Source organism: Microtus oregoni, unplaced genomic scaffold (genome assembly GCF_018167655.1).
Source record: "Microtus oregoni isolate MIOR12 unplaced genomic scaffold, Mior012 000037F_ref0000500, whole genome shotgun sequence".
NCBI lineage: Eukaryota > Metazoa > Chordata > Mammalia > Rodentia > Cricetidae > Microtus > Microtus oregoni.
The window spans coordinates 9,645,102-9,664,928 of NW_024543096.1; the positions used below are offsets into that span (position 1 = coordinate 9,645,102).

General features: G+C 37.7%; 1 protein-coding gene across 1 annotated transcript in view; it reads left to right on the forward strand.

Moving 5' to 3' along the window:
- The window catches only part of Arl6ip6 (ADP ribosylation factor like GTPase 6 interacting protein 6), a 45,083-nt gene that overhangs the window by 7,375 nt on the left and 17,881 nt on the right, over positions 1 to 19,827 (forward strand). The window contains exon 3 of the mRNA XM_041631553.1: positions 8,311 to 8,443. Coding sequence (XP_041487487.1) covers positions 8,311 to 8,443 — 133 coding nt within the window. The remainder of the gene's footprint in view (positions 1 to 8,310; positions 8,444 to 19,827) is intronic.

A 19,827-nucleotide genomic window follows, 5' to 3' on the forward strand; every position in this document is an offset into this window, starting at 1 on the left:
CCGTAGATATTTTTGAATCCTAATCTAGTGCTGGGATAAAGCTCAGTATGGTAAGAATGTAGCAGCATTAGTAGCATTTCTGTTTTGACATGGCTAAGACGCAGTCTGGCAGCCAGGTGGCGGTGGCACATGTCTTTAATCACAGTGGGAAGCAGAGGCAGGCGGATCTCTGTGAGTTCCAGGACAGACTTCAAAGCTACAGAAAAACCCTGTCTCAAAAAACCAAAAAAAAAAAAAAAAAAAAAAAAAAGAAAGAAAGAAAGAAACAATCTGATACACATTTTTTTTCTTAGTGCCTTTGGATTATGATTCAGCCTAAGGTTGGATCCAAAGATTTTTTTTTTAGCAGATACTCAAAGGACCATGTCATGTGCCCCCCTCCCCCACTTTTCTTTCTAAGCTCATTTTTTAAAAAATGTATTAAACCTTGAAAGTAGGGGCTAAAAAAGCGCTTGCTACTCTTACAGAGGGCACCAGTTCTGTTCCCAGCACCCATATCGTGACTCAAAATCGTCCATTACTCTAGTGTCAAGGAATGTAACCTGACCTCTGTTTTCTTCAGGCACACAACTGATACACATATACACATGGCAACAGAACACTCATACACTGGGTGGTCTAGAGAAATGACTCAGTAGTTAGGAGCACTTGCTGCTCTTTCAGAGGAACTAGATTCAGTTCTTAGCACCCACATAGTGGCTCACAACAATCCATAACTCAGTTCCAGAGCATCCACTGCTTTCTTACTGACCTAAAGACACTAGGCATGCACATGGTGCATAACGTATATTCAGACAAATAATCAACAATGTAAAGAAGATCTGAAAAAAGTTCTGAAAGGTAACTTGTAACAGATTAATGAGCAGTGTAAGCCCTAATACCTGTTAGGAAATCTTACTTCTGAAGTTGATTTAGTCATCTTTTTTTCTCTGAAAAAATTCTTCATGGGAAGCTTGTATACAGATTTGTATTTTGTTATTGTGATTGTATGCCTCTTTTGTTTTTTAATGAAAAGGTTTGTTAGGACAGTTTTTGTTTTGTTTGGTTTTTGAGACAGAGTTTCCTTGTGTAGCCCTGGCTGTCCTAGAAATCTCTGTAGACTAGGCTGGCCTCAAATTCAGAGGCAAGCATTTGGGAGAGTTAGTTGATCTGATTGACTAACATCATAGCATTAATATAGCACAACTGTATTACAGACATAATCAGGCAGGGTATTGGATGGTATTGATCACACTGCAGACTTTATAGATGTTGGGCTCTCCTTTTAATAATTCTGCAAATCATCCCTTTGAACTTGCTTTTCCAGGGAGGTTAATAAACTTACTTATTTAATACGCATGCCACTCAATCCTCTTTAAAGGTTGTTCTCGGGCCAGGTTGATTGTGCTAAACACATAAATTTTGTTATATCATTTTGCTTGTTAGTTTTCCACATTTTCTCACATTTGACAACTTAGTCTTGTTTCTAACATTGTGGTATTTCCAGCAGTCTTTAATGTTTCCCAGCATGTAGCGTGAAAACCTTTCAGTTTATACAAACTTGGAAAAATACTTAAGGAAGTACTTGGAATTGCCTTTAGCAGAAAATACTTCATCTAAAATATGTAGGGCTAGTATTTTTATATGCATGGCATAGCTTATACAAAAATTTTATTGTGAGACTTGATGGACAGCTTTTAGTGACTAAAGAAGCTTCTGGATTGGGTCTGTTGTGTTCCTTATAACTACTTCAGCTGCTTAGGCTGATGATGGTTTGCTTGAGTTCAGGAGCTCGAGGCCAGCCTGGGCAACATAGGAAGAGTCCTAGAACAGAATAAAACCAATCAACTGACCCATACATACACATATATACATGCATACACACATACACAGCTTCTAAACATGATTTTATGTGTCTGTATGCATGTGGTGTATGCATGCCCATCATTCCTTAACATTTGGTATTTAACATTAATTTCCTTGTGTGGCCAAGACCAGATTGACTTTTCAGTAACAAGTTATTCTTGTTTTTGAGTTACTTGTATAGTTTGTATACATAACAAATTTCCACATCTTTGCCCATGTTCAGGGAAGAAATAATTGACAAATACTGGGTTCAGACTTAAGTGAAATCACTGAAAATTTCAACTTTCTTTTTCAGAGGAATAAATGAGGCTCCTTCCATCATGACTTTACGATACAAAATTTTAGAAATATGGTTAAATTTTTAAAGAAAAGCCAAAGTTCTGAAGCTGACACGGAGTAAAATAGATATTAGGAAAAGCTCAGTTTTTCCTTAGAGTGAAAAATTACCTAAACTCAGAATTTGATATTTCCAGTGTATTTTAATTAAACCCACAAACTATATGGAAAAATACAGTTTTTTTGTACCTATATGGGGTAATACAAATTATCTCACATAAATATCACTAATAAGTTATATCTGTTACAGTACCCTCTTTAAAAACTTGTATAACCTCATTAAAGAATAACTAGGGAAAAGAAAAGTAAACAGACTGGAAGGATGGAGCAAAAATGACAGTTTATCTGGGTTTTGGATTATGGATTGTTTTTCTGATTTTTAATAATATTCGTATCAAATGTATCAAGCAGAAAAATACTTTAAAAAGAAAAACTTTAGCGAGGCCTGGTAATGCATGCTGGGAGGCAGACAGGAGAATCATAAGTTCAAGGTTATCATCAGCTACATAGTAGTATCAAGGCCAACCTGGTCTATAAAACCTGTAGCTATAAGACAAAAAAAGCACAAATTCAAATTGACTTAAAATTGTATATTTTACAGTATACATTCTTAAGTTTTAACCTTCATACCTTGAATATCCCAAAAATACTAATTTATTTAAACCACTTTATGTCCATCAAAATGTTAGTTCCCCAAAAATGAATGAGACTGTTTGCTTTTGTATATTGAAGAAGCAGGTACAAAGAACATAGAGTGAACAGAGTTGGCCATTAGTTGTTTGAAGCTGAGTAATAACACACATATGAGTTCATCATACTTTCCTCTTAACTTTAATGCAAAAAGTTTATAGAAATTCAGACAGTTGCTAATATTTATTTGAAAAGTAACCATACCCTGAAACTAATGTGAAAAATGCACTAACAAAAAGATTTGAGTAGGAAATGTGTACTCTCCCCCGCCATTGCGTTAGTTGAAAACACTGAGTCCACCAAGTTTCGGTTGGTGGAAAAGATGAAGTTTCATCATCATTATATCAACTAAAAAGTTGAGCTTAAGAGAAGATAGGTGTGTGTACTTAGTTCACACTGAAAGTCTTGAACATATGTCTATATATTGTGCTATGTCATTTGCAACATTGTTGAAATAGTGATAAGACTGTAACTGTGTGTACTGATAAGAGCCTTCAACAAAGACTGCTCCATGCAAAAGCAAAGTGAGAATCTTACTTCTGGGCAATATATTGAGAAAATAACTTCAGCCGAGGACTTTGTGTGTTATGTTTCCTGTGTCTGTTTGCTTGCACAGAGATCCCAGCAAGCTCCGAGTTGTTAGCTGTAGGGATGGCATACTAATGATGTTAACTGAGCTTTCATTTTGGAGCTTTACTTTTCTGGCTTTTTTCCCCTACTTATTTGTAGATGAGTTTTATAATTTTCAGAACCATAGGCACTGACAGACTACAATAGCAGTGCAGCCTTAGCCTTATTATTATGACATGACTTCCTCGTCATGCAGCTTTTTATTATTTCAGAATGAATATAAAATAATTTAAATGTCTGTTGATGACATTGTACAATAATAATCAGAATGGGCAATGTCGAATATTTTTTGCATGTGTGAATAACAGCTCTATTCATGAAAAAGTCACTTATAAATAATAGGTAGAGAAAAATGATATGCCTACTCACAAGAATAGTTTTAGTCAATTTGACAGGTTTGCTCTGAAAGCTCTGAGATAGAAAAGCCTGGTTGGTTTAAGTAGCAAGATACTGAGTTTTAAATGATAGTTCCTTCCTTGCCCTTTTTAGATATGTATAAGTTTCATCATGTTATAACAGTTTGTAATAATTGATTTTCTTTACATTTATTTTAGAGACTATGTAAATTATACTAATCTTGGAGTAAACTTTCTTGTTATGTTTACCTCTCTTTGGAGATATTTAAGTAGCAAATGACACTTACTTGCCAGTAGAAACATTGCAAAATTGAAGTTCACAAATTTTGTGATTTTTGCCATGTTCTCACTAGGTAACAAGAAGGTTGAATCTCAGCCTTTATTGTGATTCTTGGTCCCAGGTTGGGCTAAGATCCTAGAGCCTGGTTACTGTGCCAGAGTTTTGAAATTGAGGTGAATTCTGACGGCATTTGCTGAAGTGAGTTACTGTTGAAACATCTTGCATTCTGTTTAGGATGTCCTTTTAGATGTAGCACTTAAATCATAGGACCACTGCTATTTCTGTGCCCCACTTAGAGGTATCTGTAGAGTGATCTTTGAGCCATTTGCCAACAGGTACAAAACCACCTTCCTTTCTAGTGTATCGCCTTTTCTGGATGGCTGTGCCAGGAAGCCCAGCAGCACTCTTCTGTCTTTATATCTCAGGTTTGGTGCGAACACAAGCACATTTATTCCAAGTAGAACATCTTTCTGTGTGCGCCACATAAACAAGTCATCTGTATTCCAAAACGTTCATTATTTTTTTTCTCTTCTAGAAGTTTGTTTACCCTTCCATCACTGATTATATCTGTATACTAGCTTTGTAATTTTATATATAACATAAAAGTCAGAGATAAGGTATTTCTCCTTTCTGCCTTGCCACAGACTTCTTATGGGGTAACTTTAAAAAGGGGGGTGGGGTGGGGCAGGAAAAGAGGAACCATCAGCATTTAGGTTAATCTTTTTCTTTGTGTGTGTGTTTTTTATGACAGGGTTTTTTTGTGTAGCCTTGGCTGTCCTGGAACTAACTCTGTAAACCAGAACTCACAGAGATTTGCCTGTCTCTGCCTCCTCAGTGCTATAATTAAAGGTGTGTCCCACCACTGCCAGGCCAGTCTTTTAAAACACTTCTACACTTTCTTACTGTTTCATTTCTTACTCTCTACATGTCAGCATTGTTGTCAGTGTTATTAATTTCATATGATATATAAACAGCTCAGCGCACATATTTCTTACCTGCTTTTTGGTAAAATATTCCCTAAGTCGTTTTTGGGTAGCCAGGAAATTGTTAATTCTTGTTATCCTTTGATGATCTTTGTCTTTCTTTCCGGGACTCTGAAAGCATCTCGTAAGCTTTTAGTAAGAATACACCTTGGTGAACTTCTCTTATCAAGAAGCAGTCAGAGCTGGGCATGTGGGTGAATCTCTGAGTTGGAGATCATCCTGGTCTTTAGAGAGAGTTTCAGCACAGCCAAAGCTACACAGAGAACCCTGTCTCGAAAACAAACAAATAAATAAATAGCTTGGTGTGGTAGCACATGAATCGCAGCACTCAGGAGGCGCTGATCTCTGAGTTTGAGGCCAGCCTGGTCTAGAGAGTTCTAGGACAGCCAGGGCTGCAGGGAAAAACCCTGTCTCAAAAAACAAACAAAAAAGCAGTCAGAATAGGTTGAAACATGCATTATTGCATAATTTCTCTGTCCTTCTGTTTAGAAAAGACTGTCTTACTAGAGAAATAATTTTGGAACCTGGGTTTAATTTTTAAATTTTTGAGATAGGGTTTCGTATAGCCCAGGCTGACCCTGAACTCCCCTATGTGGAAGAATGACCTTGAACTTCAAATTCTTCTGTTTTTGCCTCCCCAATGCTAGGATTACAGGCGCCCCCATCACTGTGGATGGACCCATGTATGATACACAGGCAGTGTGCTAACTAAACTATATTCCCAGCTGTATTTCTTCTCAAAATTTTTTTAATAGATTAAAAGAATCACATGAGTCCAGGCATGGTGGCATATGCCTTTAATCCTAGTAGTAGAGATACAGAGGCACATGGATGTCTGAGTTCTAAAGCAGCCTGGTCTTTGTAGTGAGTTTCAGGACAGTGAGAACTATAATGATAAGACGCTGTCTCACCACTCCCCCAAATCACATGAATCAAAATTTAAAATAGTTATGAAGTATACCCATAATAGTCTTCTCCTTCAACATTTTTTCTCCCTATGGACAGCCAGTGATAAATTCTCAATCTTCTCTGGGATTTTTTATTTATCAATATCTAAATATATATTCATTCTTATATAGTCCATATACAGTGGACATAGATTTACTCTATTTGGATATGCCCTTATATAGTACATGCATCTCCATATTCGATTTAATTTGTAAGCGGGTTATCCTGTGTAGCTGAGGTGAAGACTGCTTCAGGCTCATGATCCTGCTGACTTAGTCTCTGAAAACCCGAAATCACAGGTCTATATCACCATACCCTTTTATGCCTTGTTTATTGATACATTTTAGAATTTATTGTATATAGTGTGGAATATGATTCAACCAGTTTTCCATATTCTAGATAGTGTTGAAATATTTTTTAGCTAGGGGAATTGCTAGTAACTAAAGTTAGGGTCCTCTATCTGCTATGCAACGATTTTACCAATGGACTACATTCCTAGCCTGTATTAACATTTTTATTTATTTGATTTTTACTATGAGATCTTGCTCTGTTGCAAGCTAACTTACTTGGCTTTTCTTCTAAATGTTGTATTTCATTCCTCTGGGTCCATATGTTCATATTAATTCTTAAATACAAGGTCCTGTAGCACTCAGTATTTGGTAGTTGTCTGCTGTTGAACATTATTGTCTAATATATAAATCTTAGAATTAACATCTTTCAAGAATCACAGCCTCAATCAGATTCTGATGTTATCTCCCCAGAGATCTTAGGTTATGTAAAATTTATTCAAAAACATGTTTCTCAATCTATAGCTACTAATTTATTTATACTCTTATTTTCTTCTCACCAGAATTACTCAGTGAAGACAATGTATTTTCTGTTTTGTTCCCATTGCTTAGCACTGTACCAAATACAGGTATTTTGCTGAGTAGATGTAATGAATTAAATTTATGAAAGACTTATTCAAAACTTGAACTTAAGCCACACGGTGGTCGTATGCACCTTTAATCCCAGCACTCGGAAGTCAGAGACAGTTAAATCGCTGTTAGTTTGAGGCCAACCTGGTCTGCAGAGCTAGTAGTTTCAGTACAGGCACCAAAGCCACAGAGATACTCTGTCTTGAAAAACCAAAAAGAAAAAAAAAAAAAAACCTTGAAGTTAAAATAAAACTGACTGCTCTGCGGGCTGATGGGGGGGGGGGGACTTGATTGGGGGAGGGGGAGGGATATGGGAGGCAGTGGAGGGGAGGAGGCAGAAATCTTAAATAAAAAAAAAAACCCAAAAACAACAAAACTGAGAACTGGAGAGATGGCCCAGTAGTTAGAAGCACTTTCTGTGCTGCTCTTGCAAAGGAGTGAGGTTTGTTGCCCAACACCCATGTGGCCGTTTACAACTGTTTCTCACTCCAGTTCCAGAGGAGCTGACACCTCTTCTGACCTTTGCAGGTACCAGACACACATATGATATGCATAAATATATGCAGGTAAAACCTTCATATGCATGAAATGAAAAAAATTTTAAGAAATGTAACTGTACTACTAAAGAGAATGAGATTAAAGACAGCTCATTATTCCTTTAATATCCTTAATGAGTTGAATAGAATCCAAAAATCTTCAGATCAGTTTATTCCTCTGTTCTGTCACTTTTCTTTATGTCTTTCTAGTGCTTCCTAACCCTTATCCCTCAACTGTGGTTCACTATAATACCACACTTTTGATTTGATTCCTGTGAGAAAAAAAGTTCTCACTTGACCAATTTGAGTTCCCAACTCCTTGGTAAGTTGGGAGTCATCTTTAGTTTATATACTGAATAAGGATGAAGAATCAGTATTTCATTTTCATAGGAAGGTTATAAAGAGGTATTGTACAATTGATTGATGTAAAAAGTTCTTGTCTTGGAATGAAAGAAGGCACTTAGTACAAAACAATAGCAAATGCCAGCTACTGCTCATGAATTTAAATGAGAACTGTTAAAGACATGCTAAGAGTAAATTGCTTTGACTATTTTTGCTGTAGTTGAATGTCATAAATCATTTTTTTTTCTAATTTTAGGTAGAATTTGTCTTTGCTTGTACATGTAATAATTTCATTAAAATAGTTAATGAAATAACCTAACTGCATTCTCATTTTTTTCTTTATGTGAGTTAGCATGTGCTAAACACAATAAAATTTATATCAGCATCTGGACATGAAGAATCTAGTTTAAATTATTTTAATAATTTTTTTCCTTTCTTCCCATTAAGGGTTCTGGTCTCTGCTGACACTATCTCTAACTGCTGGATTCTCCTGCTGCAGCTTCTCTTGGACAGTGACTTACTTTGATTCTTTTGAACCAGGAATGTTTCCACCTACTCCTCTTTCACCTGCTAGGTTCAAGTAAGTACTTCTGAGTTTGTTTGTTTTTTTTTGTTTGAGGTGTTGGGTGTGTGTGTAAATCTGAGTTCTGTTAAACACACAAAAGTAAGGATCAATAAACTGTTACATTTTGAAGCTCTAGATTTCTATATTAAAACAAAAATGAAGCCGGGCAGTGGTGGCGCACGCCTTTAATCCCAGCACTCGGGAGGCAGAGGCAGGCGGATCTCTGTGAGTTCGAGACCAGCCTGGTCTACAAGAGCTAGTTCCAGGACAGGCTCCAAAACCACAGAGAAACCCTGTCTCGAAAAACCAAAAAAAAAAAAAAAAAAAGACAAGATTTTTCAGCATCTGGGTCTCACCTTTAGGTAACTGGAGAATAATACTTTAAATTCCATATCTAAATAATGTAATTTTAAAAAATATTGAAAATGGTATTTGTATGCCTTCAGATTTACATTTGATATGGATAGATATTTAATTTAGTTATGTTGACATGGGTTTCTGTCCCATCTGGTCCTGCAGCCATTCAGTCCCAAAGACATACTCAGAGGTCTACAGTAATTATAAACTGGTTGGCCTATTAGCTCAGGCTTCTTACTAATTCTTACATCTTAAATTAGCCCATAATTCTTGTCTGTTAGCCACGTGGCTTGGTAGCTTTTATCAGTGAGACATTCTCGTCTTGCTTCCTCTGTGTCTGGACTGCAAACTGAGTCGTTCCTCTTCCCAGAATTCTGCTGTTCTCGTTGCCCCACCTATACTTCCTGCCTATTCCTGCCTGGCTACTGGCCAATCAGCATTTTATTAAACCAATACAAGACCGTTGTCCTATAGCAATCCCTCCCCCCCTTTTTTTCAAAACAAGAACTCTGAATCCAATTTCCTTTGTTTAGCTTTATCCCTGACCATTGTTCATAACAATTTGTAACTAACACTCTAAACAAAGACAAACATCTATAATCCATTTTTTGGGAATGTGGATGTAGTTTTCTAGACTACTTCCTGCTGATAAGGGGTACTGATAATCTTATGGGGACCTAGAGAAAAATGAGAATTATGATCAAGTCCTGACTAGAGTTTTCTCTGAGGCTTGATCATCTCAGCCGTGTCTTGAAACTATTCTGGATGTAGAACTTAGACATCTGGACCATCCACTTCTATCAGAAATTTCTCAGGGGGTCTTTGATCAAACCTGATTTTTCTTAACCCAGAATTAATCCACAGCCTCTCATTTCCTGTGGAAAAAAAGCAAAACCTTTTTTCTGAAGTAACATATCTTTTGACTTAAATTTATGAAGTCAAGGCATTTTCAAAATATATATGTTGTATTAATCCTGCAGCATTTATAACCAGATGTCTTTTGGCAGCTGTTGTTCCTTCCTCAGCCATCAAACCATTCAAAGACAACAGAACAACATAAGTACCCAGATTCTCTATGTATTTTCCATCTTTATGTGGCTTTGTATTAAACTCTGTTTTTTTTTATTTTTAATATTTGGTTTTTTGAGACTAGGTTTCTCTGTGTATCTTTGGCTGTCCTAGCTCTCATGCTATAGGCCAGGTTGTCCTTGAACTCACAGACAGCCACCTGCTTCTGCCTCCCAAGTGTTGAAATTAAAGGTATGTGCCACCACCTCCAGCTACTCTTTCATTTTAAGGACTTTATCCTTTTTCTTTTCTCTCCCAAGTCTACATACATTTTTAAATACATCGTCAACCATTAGAGGTTTTCTTCATCTGAATCTATCTTTACTGTATAGCTCTGTTTTTCTGGCCACATGAATTTTCAGTTTGGTAAGCGATATGGCTAGGATTAAAGCCAAGGCTTTAACAGCTGGATCCACCCCATTCCTTTGCTTTCTGAGAGTCTAGTGTTATGGCAGAGTTACTGGTGGGAGCTGTGTTTATTGCCACAACTCTATGGAGTTTCAAAGTCCCTGGCACCACCAAGAAACATGCTGTCAGCATTTCAAAAACACCTTAAAAGAGCTGCAAGGTTTTGAGCTAAAGCTGAGTCAGGAAGCCTCTCTTAAAAGAGAGTAGTACTTGCCTCTAGCAAACAGAACCCACCTGAGAAAGTGCTGCTATCAATAAGCCATGCTTAACTCTGTTCTTTTGTGTCTAGAATTAGTTCTCAAGCTCACTCAGGTTTTATGGTGGATGCAGTTATCCACGTTGGTGCCATTTGTTGACATTGGTTTCTGTCTCACCTGGTCCCACAGCCATTCAGTTCCAAAGAAATACACAGAGGTCTACAGTAATTATAAACTGGTTGGCCTATCAGCTCAGGCTTCTTACTAACTAATTCTTATACTTTAAATTAGCTTATAATTCTTGTCTGTTAGGCACGTGGCTTGGCAGCTTTTATCAGTGAGACATTCTCATCTTGCTTCCTCTGTGTCTGGACTGCAAATTGAGTCATTCCTCTTCCCAGAATTCTGTTCTCATTGCACTGCCTATGCTTCCTGCCTGACTACGGGCCAATCAGCATTTTATTAAACCAATACAAGACCATTGTCCCACAGCATAGTTATATTTAATTTAATTCATAATTAAATATTCTAAGAGTTATATCTAAGAGTTAAATACCATACTATAGATTACTTGGTAGTATTTAGTCAGAAAATTTATTTGGCTAAGACATTAAAAAGAGTTCAAATTTATATTATTTTGCTGCCTGTTAACACCAGTATCTTTAAACAGAGACTGTAAATTTTGTGTAATGTGTTCATTTTTCTTTCACTTATATTTGATTTCTTCCCTGATTGCTAATTTTGAATTTCCAGCTATTTTGGCAACTAAGAGTTTTGAGGATTAAAGAGTTTTAGTGTTCTCTTAAAGATCTCTTAATTAAATATATTGTATTGCTTTAATATAGTAATCTTTTTATTAAATTGTAAGTAGAAATAAGGAACCCTTATTGTTGAATGTTTGTCATTAAAATAATAGTTTTCAATCACATACTTTGTATACTTGGTGGTCTAATCTTAAGTTTTAAAGTACTTATAAAATATATTTTAATATGCTGTATTCATACAAAATTTAAAATACAAAATTGTATGTTTATTCAAGTGAAACCTAAGAATACATTCAAGTATACACATAAACACACAAAGTGATATTTAGTTTAGAAATGAAAATATTGCCCTCTAGTGTTCATTAAAATAATTACTTCACATTGTCTAAGAATATATTCTCTGTGTAACCAGTAGAGTGAGTCCTTGCACAGGAAAATAGACTCTTTATGAAAATGTTGAACTCTTCAGACTGTTTTCTTAGAAATCAGATATATTTCCTTAATGGATAATATAATGATTTAATAAAAATAATTTTATAATAATGTTATATGTTACATTGCTAAAATAAGTTAATATAAGCATTTTTCTTGCTTGCTTAATTCTGATTCTTTGTTGAAAGATTCTAAAATGGCCTTATAAATGTACCTCAGTTGCTAGCATGCTTACTTAGTGTGCATGTGGCCCTGGGTTTCATGCCTGGCACTGGACAGTACATAGTGGTGCATGTGTGTAATCCCAGCTAGTTCAAGGCCATTCAAGTTTGAAGCCAGCCTGGGATACATGAGACCTTGTCACAAGATAGAATAAATAATTTCAAGGGAAAAAAATCAAGACTATTTTATAACTTGCATTTTACTGAAACAAATTTCTCAATGAAATGAAGTAACGTTTATTGCTATTCAGTAAATATGAGGTGAAACATTTAATGAAATTAGCAATCTGACTAACTGGTTTAGATTGATACTAAAAAAGAAATAATTTTCTTGTCACTTATTTTTATTTAACAAAATTTTTATTACATTTTATTTAATTGTATTAAATGCTGCTCCTGCATGCACATATGTCATAGCACATATGTGAAGGTCGGAGGACCACTTAGAGGAGTCAGTTCTGGCCTTCCACCATGTGGGTTCTAGGATTGAATTCAGGACTTCCAAGCTTGACCAAAAGTATGTTTACCTGCTGAACTAGCTTGCCCTCTACCAACATATCTTTTAATTTAGCTAAGTATACAAATACACGGAGCCGTCTTCCTGTCAAAGTCCATTAAGTATCTTTTTGAAAATGTACCTTTAAGACACTGTTGCTAAGACACAAAGGCAACCCACTAACTGGGAGAAGATCTTCACCAACCCCGCAACTGACAAAGGTCTGATCTCCAAAATATATAAAGATCTCAAGAAACTAGACCGTAAAAGGCTTACCAACCCAATTATAAAATGGGGCATTGAGCTGAACAGAGAATTCTCAACAGAAGAACTTCAAATGGCCAAAAGACACTTAAGGTCATGCTCAACTTCCTTAGCGATCAGGGAAATGCAAATCAAGACAACTTTAAGATACCATCTTACACCTGTCAGAATGGCTAAAATCAAAAACACCAATGATAGCCTTTGCTGGAGAGGTTGTGGAGAAAGGGGTACACACTCATCCATTGCTGGTGGGAATGCAAACTTGTGCAACCACTCTGGAAAGCAGTGTGGCGGTTTCTCAGGAAATTCAGGATCAACCTACCCCTGGATCCAGCAATACCACTCTTGGGAATATACCCAAGAGAGGCCCTATCATACAACAAAAGTATATGCTCAACTATGTTCATAGCAGCATTGTTTGTAATAGCCAGAACCTGGAAACAACCTAGATGCCCTTCAACGGAAGAATAGATGAAGAAAGTATGGAATATATACATATTAGAGTATTACTCATCAGTAAAAAACAAGGACTTCTTGAATTTTGCATACAAATGGATAGAAATAGAAAACACTATCCTGAGTGAGGTAAGCCAGACCCAAAAAGAGGAACATGGGATGTACTCACTCATATTTGGTTTCTAGCCATAAACCAAGGACATTGAGCCTATAATGATCCTAGAGAAGCTAAATAAGGAGAACCCAAAGAAAAACATATAGGCATCCTCCTGAATATTAACCTTCAGCAAGCGATGAAAGGAGACAGAGACAGAGACCCACATTGGAGCACGGGACTGAAATCTCAAGGTCCAAATCAGGAGCAGAAGGAGACAGAGCATGAGCAAGGAACTCAGGACCGCGAGGGGTGCACCCACACACTGAGACAACGGGGATGATCTACTGGGAACTCACCAAGACCAGCTGGCCTGGGTCTGGAAAAGCCTGGGATAAAACCGGACTCTCTGAACATAGCAGACAATGAGGACTACTGAGAACTCAAGAACAATGGCAATGGGTTTCTGATCCTACTGCACGCACTGGCTTTGTGGGAGCCTAGGCAGTTTGGATGCTCAACTTACTAGACCTGGATGGAGGTGGGGATTCCTTGGACTTCCCACAGGACAGGGAATCCTGATTGCTTTTCGGGCTGAGGGGCGGGGGGGGGGGACTTAGTTGGGGGAGGGGGAGGGAAATGGGAGGTGGTGGCGGGGAAGAGACAGAAATCTTTAATAAATAAATAAATTAAAAAATTAAAAAAAAAAAAGAAAATGTACCTTTAAGCCTTGTGGTGGTGGCACATGCCTTTAGTAGCAGCACTTGAGAAGCAGAGACAGGCAGATATCAGTGAGTTCAAGGCCAGCCTGATCTAAAAATTGAATTCCAGGACAGCCAGAACTATTATACAGAGAAACCCTGTCACGAACAAACAAACAAGGGGGGGGGGGGATGTACCTTTATCTTTTATTTCTAGCAGTACTTATGTAAAAGTGAAAATTTTGCTCTAATAAACTTATAAAATAGTTACATGGAGAACTATGTCTTAGCTACTTGGAATTTGCATTGTTAAAAACAAAGCAGAAGTTTGGATTTTGTAAAATATCAACAGCATTCCTTAGTTGTCATCAGGTTACAGTTTCATATAACAATCTTGTATAACGCACTCTTCTTCCCTCACAGTGTTTCATTGTAGTAATAAGGGCGGCGGGGCCGCTTCCCCAGCACCCCAGCCGCCAGCTCAGCTAGCTTATGCCCCAAAATAATTACACAGACACTGTATTCTTTTAAGCACTGCTTGGCCCTTTAGCTCTAGCACTTACAGGCTAATTCTCACATCCCGATCAACCCATCTCTAATAATCTGTGAGAACCGGTCTTACCGGGAAGATTCTAGCCTAGTCCATCCTGGGTCGGAGCTTCATGCCCGCAGCGGGCATGGCGGGGCATGGCGTCTCTCTCAGGCATCTGCTCCGGAGAGCAGAGCTGTGGAGTCTCTGAGCTCACTTCCTCTTCCTCCCAGCGTCCTATTCTGTTTTCTCCTCCCACCTATCTTCTAACCAATAAAATGGGCCAGGGCAGTTCTTTTATTAGCCAATGACCTTCCTCCATCATTTCCCCTTTTTCGGTTTAAACAAAAAAAAAAAGGCTTTAACATAGCAAAATTACATATAACAAAACAGTTATCAAGTAAAAGTTACAATAATCTTTATCATAACTAAGGAAAACTATAACTATAACTAACTATTCTTAACTCCATCAAAGACTCCAGAAGGATACACTACTGCAAACAAGAAAAAAGCAACTTTTAAAACTCTAGAAATGACAGAGACATCTCGCTGCCTGGACAGTCACCCAAAGTTCCTCTGTATCGTTGGGGCATCCAACTTCAGCCTTCAGGCCCATGGTATCCAGCAGAACTTTCCATAAAGCAGGAAAATTCAAAGTCAGTTCAGTCACTATCTGTTGTGTCCTGCGGAATGTCTTGCAGACTCTTTCAAAATGAATCAGGAACCCCGAAAGATCATCTCACCTTAGGCAAGTTCAGTAGTCCTCTCTCTGCGGGTTCTCTGTGTCCAGTTTATGCAATAGTCTAGGCAAGAGCAGCTTCTTGCCCAAATGGCTATCAAACTCCATAACGAGCCTCTTCGATGCCCATCTTCCTCTTGAAGTACATTGGTGCTGCCAGGAGCAGAGTGTCTCATTGTCATGAAAAGTCCTCAGTTATTAAAACATTAAATGTTCTATTCTGTAATCTTTGAAAGACATGAAGAATGTCTATCTAAAATATATCTCTATATATCTAGAAAATCTAACTAACATGACTACAAGCTTTACTATTATCGATGATTATCCATTAACAACCTATATTTCTTAATTATACAGTACATATTTAAATGAACTACACAATCACAATACCTTAATCAAAATCAGAAACACTTATACATATAACAAAATTGACCTTAAATCTCTATCAATAAAGCAAAATCTATACTAATGCAAATTATTCATATCTATATCATATCCCCCTTTAAATGTAAAAGAACGTTTATAAACCATATTTGGGAACATGGGCGCAGTTTTTTCTCTCCAAACTGCTTCCTGCTGAATGGGGGCGTCGTTAATTAGGTCTTTCATGGTATAACCTGTGTGCTAGTTTCATCTCAGTTGGCAGTTGAGCGAAGCAATTTTCTGAAGGTGTTCACACCAACCCTTCAGGAGGGCGTGGTCCATCATACCAAATCGGAGTAGAAGAAATGAACAGCGTCTCATCCTCTGTGAAAACAAAATAAGAAACTCCTTTCCAAAGTATCATGTCCTTAGATCCAAATTTCAAATTTAAGGCATTTTCAAAGTATCTATGTTGGATTAGTTCAGCAGCATTTATAAACAAATATCTTTTAGCAGTTGTTTGTCCTTCCTCAGCATTCAAACAATTCAAAGAGAGCATAATAGCATACAGTATCAAAATTCTCTGTGTATTTTCCATCTTTGTGCAGCTGTGTTTTAACCTCTATTTTGTTTATTTTTACTTTTAACTCTTTGCTTTTTGAGGCAGGTTCTCTGTATCTTTGACCTGAAGTAACTCTGTAGACCAGGCTGTCTTTGAACTCTCAGAGATCTGCCTGTCTCTGCCTCCCAGGCATTCGGGATTAAAGGTGTATACTACTATACCTTGAACTCACAGAGATCTGTTTGTCTCTGCCTTCTAGGCACTGGGATTAAAGGCGTGTGCTACCACACACAACAACTCTCTTCCTTTTTTTATGTTTTTTACTTTAAGAACTTCAACTTTTAGTCTGCATATATTTTTAACACACTTTAAACCATTTAGAAATTTTGTTTGTCTTTGAATCTCTCTTTACTGTATATCTCTCTTTTTCTGACCACACGAGTCTTTAATTTACCAAGCAATGTCAGTAGGATTAAAGGCGTGGCTTTGCCAGCTAGATCCAGTCCATTCCTTAGCTTTCCAGCCTCATGGCTGAGGTACTGGCTGTAGCCAGCAAGCGAGCTTCAGCAGCCTGTGCTAGCAAACCGCACAAACCGCCTGCGTAAAAGAGTCAGAGTTTGCCCTGGCAGGACAGCCCAGAAAGCCGGCATTTTTAAACGGCGCAGCTTTTTTCCTGCTACGGCTGAAAACCGAAAAGCATGCGTTCAGCTTTTCGTCAACACCATTTAAGTGTTTCATGGCAGGACCTCTTAATGAGCTGCAGGCTTTGCAGCTAAAGCTGAGTCAGGAAGCCTCTCTTAGATGAGGCGCTTGCTTGCCTCTAACAAGCAGAGCAGACCCGAGAACACAGCGAGTCTAGTTGCCATCAAACAAATTGTAGCACTTTACTCCAAATGCTCTATTCAAAAGCTCTGTCTCCTGCAGGAGCCAGACAGAGATCACAATGGTGGCACAGCCCCAGGAAGTCGCGCTTTAAAATGACACAGCATTTTTTTCTGCTACTGTTGCCGAATCAGGAAATCTCTCTACAGCACGCCACCAACAAACAGCAAAAATCTGTGTTAAACTCTCTCTCCCTTATTTTTAAGCCATCTCAGGTTTTTTAAGTGGATTTAGCCCCACGTTGGGCGCCATATGTAGTAATAAGGGCGGCGGGGCCGCTTCCCCAGCACCCCAGCCGCCAGCTCAGCTAGCTTATGCCCCAAAATAATTACACAGACACTGTATTCTTTTAAGCACTGCTTGGCCCTTTAGCTCTAGCACTTACAGGCTAATTCTCACATCCCGATCAACCCATCTCTAATAATCTGTGAGAACCGGTCTTACCGGGAAGATTCTAGCCTAGTCCATCCTGGGTCGGAGCTTCATGCCCGGAGCGGGCATGGCGGGGCATGGCGTCTCTCTCAGGCATCTGCTCCGGAGAGCAGAGCTGTGGAGTCTCTGAGCTCACTTCCTCTTCCTCCCAGCGTCCTATTCTGTTTTCTCCTCCCACCTATCTTCTAACCAATAAAATGGGCCAGGGCAGTTCCTTTATTAGCCAATGACCTTCCTCCATCATTTCATCACTATCTCCAGCTCAAAGTTTTATGACTAGAGAAGAGTTAGGTAGGATAGCTAGCTTGAAGTTGAATTTTCCCAAAAAGTACTTTTAAACCAGTGTCTTGGTACAAGAAATGTCTTAGGAGTTCCAAATAAAGATCTTAGAGAAGCCAAGTTTCTAAGCCACCCATAGGTATTAGCATTAGTGTTGTTCTTCCGTTTTATAACCTGAAGAAACCGAGTCCCAAGAACTGAAGCAACTTGCCAACTCATTACATGTAACATAGTGCATATGACTGCTTTCAGTTTGTCCTATAAACTCCCTGACTTCTGCATTATAAAATAAACCAATAGAAGCTTTACTAATTGTCACTTTGTTGACAAGGAACTCTGAGCTTTTGTAATATGGCAGTTTTGTTCTGCAGTGTTACTAAGTAGAGTAACAACTTTTTTTTTTTTAACATCTATCCTCATCCTCTGTGTTTTCTCTAAGTCAGTGACACTTTCTGATTTAAACTGCACACATTTTATATTAGCTCTGTACAGGCACCATCTAGTTGTAAATGGTCTGTTTACAGGTTTGCAGATGTTTCACGTGCTAAAGATAAAACCACTTAATTACCAGCAATCTCACCTTTAATACAAACATTACTTTGTAGACTAGTAATAAATTTAGTGGAAAATTTAAAAATAAAATCTTGTTGCTAACTTGAAAAAAATGTCCATTGTTTAGGTAAGAAGTCAAATTTAACAGCTTTTATTTCTATAACCTTTGTAGGGTTATAAAACCAAAATAACCAATTTGTATAGCCTAAACATAGGTCTGGTGGTTCATAGTTAATTAGCCCTAAACATTGTTACGAGTTGTACTAAAAATCCTTTTTTTTTTTATTCTTCATCCAGTGCTGGGCATTGAGTCTAGGGCTTTCACTTGCTTAGCAAGCATTCTACCATTGAGCTCTATTCCCAGCTATAAGGAAGTATCTTATGTCAGAAAGATGAATTATTTTATACTATGATTATACATCAAGATTTATTTCCGAGGGAATTACAATAGGAGAGCTCTACTGTGGAAATCAAGTGCTGCTAGAGATTTCTAATTTTCAAGCTTAAGCTGATCAAAGATTATTTATTTTTGGCTAGCAAGGTGGCTCAGCATGTAAATGTGCTTGCTGCCAAACTGGGTGACCCGAGTTTGACTCCCTAGAAGGAGAGAATCAGCTCTCACAGGTTGTCCTCTGTCTTCACTTTTATTCCATGGTATACTTCTCCCCAGCCAAATAAATATAGTTTAAAAAGTTTAAGATTTCTGGTGTATTGCGTAATTGAATCTAAAGCTTAGATTGTTGAATAACTTAACTAAGAAAGTGATTTTAAATAGATTTCTGCTTCTGTTGAGTAACACTGAAGAAATGACAGGCTGTAGTCAAAAGCATTGCAGGTGTGGAGATTACTTCAACTCTTAGAAATAAATCTTTAGTCACCTTTTGTAATAATAGCTCAACTTGAGTTTCACAACTAACAATTTGCCTATTTGCAAGGCAAAGGCAGGAGGCCTGCCAATGAGAGTTCAAAGTTAACCTGGGTTACATAGTAAATTCTAGGGGAGTCTGGAACTAGAGATCCTGATGCTAAAAATTATCTCTTCCTTATGCTGTTTAATAACCTTGAATATCTTTGTTTACAATATGTACATTTGTTAAAAAGAAAAAGAATTACAGTGGGAACAGGGATTGTCTTCAACTCTTTTTACTGGCTTTTGTGACTCTACTCCTTATACTGAGTAGCGTTGCCCAGCCTTAGTAAATGGGGAGATGCTTAGTCTTCCTGCAGTTTGAACAGAGGTAGGTGGTTGGGGAGACTGGGGGGAAAGGAGGGAAGGGAAACTGTGGCTGGGATATAAAATAAATAAATAAATTTGATTTTTTAGAAAAAGAAAGGCTTGTTTTAAATGTTCGTAGATTGCTTTTAAGTTTGTGCTAATGCCATCCCTCAAATTTTGAAACTATTTGGAGTTATCTAAACCAAGAAAACATATTGCCTTCTTATAACCTGACTCAAATTTGTGCCTCAGATGCATCTTGAATATATTTATTTCCCATAATAATGCAGGCCAGTTCAGGCACCTTCTCCACTATTGCTTAGGGTCTTAGCTGGTCATCTTTGTGGAATCCTGGGAATTTCCCTAGTGCCAGGTTTCTCACTAACC